The 7,409-nt window shown below is 41.2% G+C and overlaps 1 protein-coding gene and 1 pseudogene across 12 annotated transcripts in view; both read right to left on the bottom strand.

Annotated features, from left to right (window-relative positions):
• Positions 1 to 618: 618 nt before the first annotated feature.
• LOC102983085 (uncharacterized) lies at positions 619 to 2,945 on the bottom strand (annotated as a pseudogene). The gene has a single exon (XR_008619647.1). The product of XR_008619647.1 is annotated as an uncharacterized protein (transcript).
• Positions 2,946 to 4,722: 1,777 nt separating this feature from the next.
• The window catches only part of DLG2 (discs large MAGUK scaffold protein 2), a 2,147,153-nt gene continuing 2,144,466 nt past the window's right edge, over positions 4,723 to 7,409 (bottom strand). For 10 of the 11 annotated variants that reach the window (XM_028501170.2, XM_055091363.1, XM_024131657.3 and 7 more), the window contains 2 exons: positions 7,083 to 7,174; positions 4,723 to 5,364 (listed from right to left, as the gene is read on the bottom strand). In XM_028501170.2, coding sequence (XP_028356971.1) covers positions 5,258 to 5,364; positions 7,083 to 7,174 — 199 coding nt within the window. In that variant the 3' untranslated portion in view covers positions 4,723 to 5,257. Of the gene's footprint in view, positions 5,365 to 7,053; positions 7,175 to 7,409 lie in introns of those variants that run through there. The other variant, XM_055091362.1, reaches the window with a different exon arrangement.

Below are 7,409 nucleotides of genomic sequence, written 5' to 3'. Positions count from 1 at the left end.
GAGCCTGGGCTCTAGAGCCCACGAACCACAGCTACTGAGCCTGCACGCCTAGAGTCCATGCTCCACAAGGGAAGCCACCGCAGTGAGAAGCCCGAGCACTACAACAAAGAATAGCCCCCGCTCGCCGCAGCTAGAGAAAGCCCGTGCAGCAATGAAGACCCAACACAGCCAGAAATAAATAAATAAAATAAATTAAAAAAAAAAAAACCCCAAAACCTATCATTTAATACCTTGTTCACCCTTGGCAAAATCCTGATTAAAAGCAGGCAAGATGGCAATCAAATATTTAAAAATATTCAAAAGCAGCACTTTCAGCTGCTCTAGGCAGTGCCAACATTTCTCAGAGCAAATCTACTCTAACTACACTTTAGCTCTAAAAATCAGACAAGTCTGATAAAAACAGAAATGAATGATTCTATTCTTCGTGAAATAAAACAAATTATGCTTTGGGAGAAAATAATTTGCTATAAAGTATAAAATGTTTTAATATTTATATCTTATAATAAAACCATGACATGTTTATAAACACTCTTATCAAGCATTTTTACAATGGGGCCACCGCTGACAACTGGAAACGCAATAAATATGCAAAGACACACTGAGTATGAAATATACATCTTGATTTTATAATCGTGTGTGCTTTATTTTTTACACAAATGGAATGGAAGTGTCGAATATTTACACTTAACAGGAGTGTAAGCTGTGCAGTGTCTCTGTAAACTCCAGCCCAGGCAAGGAGTATGTTTCCCTCCCTCCCATCCGGCACTACAGCTCGATGGAGAAGCATCCTGTCAGAGAGAAGCACAAAACTGTCATATCAAAAGGATCTCACGCATACAGCCTGGTGCACTCAAAGTTAAGACACATTTAGGAAACACAGATTCCAAAAGGAGAGAAGAAAAGTTTGCCATCTCATTGGGAGTCAACCTTGTCATTTGGTTGTCTGTCCTCATGAGTTGCTAGGGAGCTTCTGTATTCTATCTTTTAGATGATCTTTGTCTAAATCATTCACCTGTCTTAGCTTATCCTCAGCTGCTACAAGAAACTGCACAGCTGTACAAGAAATGATTTCCAAAGCACAGTTTTCAGTGAGGAAGGATATTTACAGACTAAAGTGTGTGTGTGGGTTTCCATCCACATTCATTTGTACCCAATGTAGTATGTGTATACATGATAGACAAACCACATATACCATACGTACAGAGAAGTAAAATGTATATCCACAGAATTCTGTAGGGAGTCCTCTTTCAAATCAGTTGTCATGGGAGGTACTCCACATACTCTAAGGGAAATGTCCCCTTTTGTCCTCTTAGGAGTGACAGATTACTATGATAAACTTAGGAATTAGCCTGAGTCTCTGACTTAAATATTTTTGTAGGAATTTAGGCGGGACCAAGACAGGCAAAAAGAGATGTAATCTCACCAGCAAGTCCATTCAGTCTCACCAGAGCAATCACCAGCTGAGAAGGAGAGGGAGAGCTTCACATGAAAATAGGAAAAAGAAAGCTTATGAATGGAGAAAAAGTCTCGCTCTCCAAGCCAAGGTGATGGCATGGCTTCCATAAGGAAGAGGTTTGGTGTCAGAATAATTGTTGGGGCCAGAGTCTGCCTTTATTGAAAGGAAGTGTCCTCAGAGCCGTGGGATGGTGCTGGGAGTGGGCTCACTTTGGACCAGGCTTCAGGCAGAGAGGCACCCAGGTGCCGGCAGCGCCCAGAGCACGTGCATCATCGCGGCCAGGGCAGCGGTGCAGGCTGGCTCAGTGAGGCGTGATGGAGCTCTGGCTCCAGTGCAGGACCTCATTCAGGCTCAGCTTTGCTTTCTGGGCTGCCTAGGTGAAACGGGGACCCAAAGAATTTGTGTCGTTAGTCCAGCATATGGACTTGCTGTCTGAATCAGCCATGAGCCCTTATAGGACGGAAATACTAAGGAGTGGGTTATGGGAGAGGAGATGATCAGAGATGTGAGAAGAGAAAGGACAGGAAAGGTGGAGAAAGAGGAAGAGGAAGGGGAGACACTGAGACTAAAGGAGAGATAGACAAAGAGACTGGGGATCAAAGGGGAGGGAGTAAAGAAGGAATGCAGGAGAAAGCCAACAACTCAGAGAAGACGGCAAGGAAGGATAAGAGGAGAGGTACACAAAAGAGAGCTGGAATGAGACAGAACTAGAAGGGGAAGAGCAGAGGAAAAGAATGAGAAGAAAAAAGAGGCAAGAGCCATAGGAGTGGGGAGCTTTTCCCTGGCTCGGAGTCCTGAAGGGCTGGCAGTAGGATCTAAGACAGCTCACGGGCACCTGAGTGCAGGCTTCGTAAAGATGGGCGCGCTCAACAGAGCCAACCCCAAAGCTTGGAGCTGAGAGAAAAAGCCTGCAAAGAAGTGGCCAACAAATCCTGTGGGAGGAGAGCAAAAAAACAAATGCCCCTGCAATTAGCTGACAAATGGGATTTTGATTTTGGTAAAGCTGAGACCCCCGTGGTGCTACACATTGTACCAGAGCATGAAAAATAGCACCAGTTACACGATCTGGCACTTTTCTGAAAGGGCCCAGCATGTGAAGGTGACATTGCGCCCCCAGCAAGCCTTCAGATTGGAGAGAGCTCTCGACAAAGTTTGCAGTGTTAGCACCAGTCTGGCCCCAGGCTCCAAGTGCATCTGCACCAGTTGTAATCTGGGTAACTTTCATGCCATTTCCACACAAGTTGTCAGATTTGCTGCAAAACACACTGGTTCACTGGAGCCATAGAGACCTCAACATTGGGAAGCGCAAGACAACACAACAAATGGAGGTGTAAATTCTACAGGAAAAGACCCTCTCACCAATTGGCTTGGTGATTCTTCAAGCAAATATATATGTATATATATATTTATATAAATCTACATAAAAAATCAGTGCAAATGCCAATTCTAATCAGAAGCATCTACACTAGGAAAATAAATAATTATATTACTACAAAACCAAGGGTTGGTGGTTCAATTTGATTGTACTCAGCCACAGCAATACTTAATATTAAATGGAAAGCACATCACATGACCCATGGAAACACCTATTCATTAATGACAGTCCTTTAAATAAATGGTTGCATGCTTAGTTGAGAAACCAAAGAAGTTATCATGGTGGCCTAAAAGTAGAGCTGGGATCAGGAATGGCATTCTGGTGGCAGAAAACTTCTGGGAGTAAGATTGATGAAAGCAGGCCTTGACCTGAAACTGGCGAATTGCAGACATGGACACATTTTTGACATTTTGAGCACTCCAAGGAAGTCTTGGGAAATTTAACTTTCATCAGAGGGAAAAATGCACTGCTAGCCCTTCCATTGGTAAAGGTAGCCTCAAGACTATAGGTAGATGCATGATTTTGCATTTTTGTGTTTGTTTTGGTGACTGCAGCCAGGCAGACAGTGGTATTTTAGTGTAAGACAAATAATGCTTGTTTTTGGAAAGAGACCCTCATTCTGAGCTCTGATGTTCTTACTGTGAAGAAGCCCCATCACTGCTGATGGCTGTCTCTTGCTCTCCCATCCCAGCCTGCATGCTGGTTTGCTGCACAGTGTGGCAGAATCCCTGCCAGGTCTGGATGTACCCCAGAGGTAAGGCGATGGGGCTTAGTTTGGGCATGTATACAACCCAGAGTTGAGTAGTTATTGAGATCACTAAAAAGTCTCTCTCTAAATGCCCTGGGCACAAGCAATGCTGATGTCACCAATGGCTCTAAAGTGGGATATAGGCTTCGGGAGGTTTCTTTTTGTAAATCATCATTATTATAATTGCTAAAAAATAAACTTGGTCCAGGTGCAGCTCCCAAGAAAGGCAGTTCAGTTGGTTGAGCTCAAAGTCATTAATGGTCTTTCCTGATGGTTCTCTTTGCCCAGTACACAGAAACAAAAGTCTGCACCCCTCATGCCCCCCAACCAGATGCTTCCCTTCTCTCTCTCTTCCTCAGAGAAATAGTGCATCTTGGGACAGATCTCTCCATGGCTCTATACCTTCTCTGGCTATTACAAAACCCTCAGTTACTTGTGAAACAGACAAAAAAAAAAAAGTCCTAATTATTCATGATGGCCAAAATACTAAATAATCCTTTAAGAATTGTATGTAAGTTAACTAGGAACAACATTATTCAACTATTTGCAAGGCAGGCCCAGGTTGTTTAACAAGAGAAAAGCAAAAGCAAAAACTTCCCTTTACATCATTTGCATGAGTTTGTCTCTGAAAGCCATCAGCTTAAAAAAATGCATTAACCAAATGTCCTCCAAAAATATTCATGAGGGTAACTCATTAAAGGATGTGCTCCATGGGAGTGTATCACTAATGTGGAAGGGAGATCACGGGAGGTAAGTGAGGGAGAAGTCTTTGTCAGGCTTCAGAAGGAACTCAGATGCTCTCAATGGATCATTGGCAACAAAAGGGAGAGTGCAGCTTTCTGTTCTTGAATTGGATCATCTGCAGATAGTGCATACATTTAGTCTTTCAATTAATTAATCTTTACAAAATATTTCACAAAACTTCTTTAACCTATAGAAATTCATTTCTATACATTTAATATATTTTTATTATATAAATTATTCTCATCTTTAGTGCCTTCTTTAATTTTATAAATGGCAAAATAGACGATAAACAATCATAAAGCTAACTCCAGGTGGAATCCCCTCCTCTCAGTGAGGTCAGTCCTCCACACACTCGCAAATTTTATGAAATGCTCGTCTTTGCAGATGCCAGGAAAAGAAACTACACACTTATCCTTCCCTGATATTATGCCGTCTCCAAAGGGACTCTTTTCTTTTTTTTCCTTCGTTCTTTCTTTTGCTTGTTAAGAAATCAAAGGAGGTGCATAGTTATAAAATTCGAAGTGTACTAATTACAGATGTGGGTAATGGGAAGGTTGGTGAAGTTCAAGTGCTGGCAACTTTTCTTTAAAGCAAAAAACACAGGGAGTTCAGCAGCTAAATTAGCTCTGGACATCTGCTGGGTGAGGAGGCTGCCCATCTCTTGGGCACAAAGCCCGTCAGAGGTTCGTCCCTACCCCTGGCACTCTGAGCAAACCAAAACCTTCCCGCATACTGCAATGTCTTTTCTGTCCCACCCTTTGGCCCTTCCTTCTCCTTCATGGCTTCACACAGTTTGTGTTGTACATTCATAAGAATTCACATTGACTGCAAAAACATAAATGCAACAGAAACATAAAAGCCTCCAAGTAGTATATTATATATATTTTGTTCTTCTAAATGCTCTTCTGTCATTGTTGGAGGTGCAGTGGCTAATTTATAACTTCTCCTTTGAGGGAATCCAGATGAAAGGCCCAGATTGCTCTTCAATAACAAGCTTGCATTGGTTATAGATATCTTCTAAGGTGTCACCTTGGACAATAGCTAGAACAAAAGCAAACACACTGGAGTTAGGAATCACTCGCTGGGGCTGGTGAAGAACAACCATCAATCACGCAGCAGAAGCTCAAATAGTGACAAACTCATCAGGAAGCTTAATATTACTTTTTATTAGTAAGAAAAAGCAGAAATTCACTTAAGCAAAGTCACAACAATGATTTTAAAAAATCCTTACAAGGCATGTCCTAGATTGGTAATAAATGCACCATGGTCTTCCTACTTTCTACATGTCGCTCCGTAGTTCTGCATAATGAATCACTCATTTATTTAAATTTTATGGGTGTGTACTCTGGGCCAGGCACTGAGCTAGGCATTGATCAGTTTTCAGATTGAGAGCTCCCTGTTATCAAAGAAAGCCAGACTTATATTCTCCGTACTATACTTATTTTGTAAGGGGCAGAAATTCAAATATTTTAGACACAGAGGAAATAATAAAGATTTTAGAGGAAACTTTAGTTAATCTCCTCAACCCCCAAAACCTTTAAAAGAAAACCCCATTCATTCTCTAAGTAATCTGGTAAATTGAGATTTACCTTACAGGGCTGTTTGTAGTGAGAATACCTTATGGGCAACTACTTGTAAAAAACATAAAAATAGGAGGAAACAAACAAACTGTGTATTACCTAAAACACCAAGTCACTTACAGTAGATTTAAATACATTTTATTATCTCCTTTGAACAGCAGCTATCTTGTAGATAGATATCCCAAACACATCAGTACTATCCGTATGACACTAGGGCTTAAAAATAAATTATGACTGAAACATGGTTTAGATCTGCAAAAACAATCCTCAGAATGTATTGATTATGATATTTTATTCCTGAATATAAACCACTGGTCAAAATGTACATTGTTTTGATTTAAAAGAACATCTTGGATGTTCTTTTAGGATGAAACATAACTCATATCTTTGTTATTAACCAAAACTTTACTTAAGATTTACCCAATTCAACATATTTGCAAACTGCTAAGCCCGTGGCATTTTCATATTCTGAATGAGAGAAAAAAGAAAACACCAAACTTCATGCAAGGTAACTCAGGAGGAAAGTTCTTGTTTTTAAACCATCAGTGGTAAGGCAAATTCCATAAAGTTTGATCAGCGTTTCATGAAAGCATGTTAAGGATAAAGAACCCAGGATGTGATACCCAGGACAAAATATCCCCCCAAATTCATGTTTCCAAGGAAATAATTAAAAAGAAAAAAAAGTTTTGCATTGAGACTTGACATGGAATTAACTGAAATACAGGAAGTGTTTCAACATTTTCTTCAAGTGCTGCTAATGGGGAGACAGACCCATAGGTCCTTGAAGCAAAGGACAGAGGCCCTGGGCTTGCTTCCCAAGAGTAACTGCTTTGGACGGTACACATTTTGAGCCTTAAAAGTTTCTTTTTCAAATTTTCTGATGATCTCAGGGAGAGAAGCTGAATGAGGTATTAATGCTTAAAATCTCCTTAATAGCAGGAGATAGCTCAGTGGCATCTGCCACTCATGGTTTCAGGTAGGGCCAGTGGGAACCTGGAAGCTGAATCCAGAGAAGAAAGAAACCAGTGTTTTGGATCAAATGGGAGAAGTAGAAGGAAATAAGGGGTTTTTAGCAGGAAGGTCTTAGAGCCCAGGTACATCAGGCCCAGAGCCCTCTCTATGCCAAATGTCAGACAATTTATCTCCTTTCTCACAGCACAAATGTAAATGAAGTTTTACCTGTAAAATATTCTCCAAATTCTTGTTCTAGCTTAATTGCACGGTCATAGGTTTTCTTGGCTTGTTCCTCTGTTAAACGCTTATTCATCTCCCTGGGAAAATGAGAGTTTGCTATTAGAACACAAAGGGAACATACCAAATCCCGAAAAACTACAATGCATGGCAAAAATGAGTCCTGCAGGAAGCCTAGTGTAATCTTAGCAGCAGCCTCCTAGTCCTCATCGGGACTCCTCTTTGCTGGAATATTTTCAGCCACAAGGACTCCCTCCCAGGGGGCTCACTCTCTCGGAGGGCAGTCTCTTGGTCCCACATGGGACTGAAGCAGAA

This window comes from Physeter macrocephalus, chromosome 16 (assembly GCF_002837175.3).
Source record: "Physeter macrocephalus isolate SW-GA chromosome 16, ASM283717v5, whole genome shotgun sequence".
NCBI classification, from domain to species: domain Eukaryota; kingdom Metazoa; phylum Chordata; class Mammalia; order Artiodactyla; family Physeteridae; genus Physeter; species Physeter macrocephalus.
The sequence above is the reverse complement of the archived record's forward strand: the minus strand, read 5'-3'. Positions and strand labels throughout refer to the sequence as shown.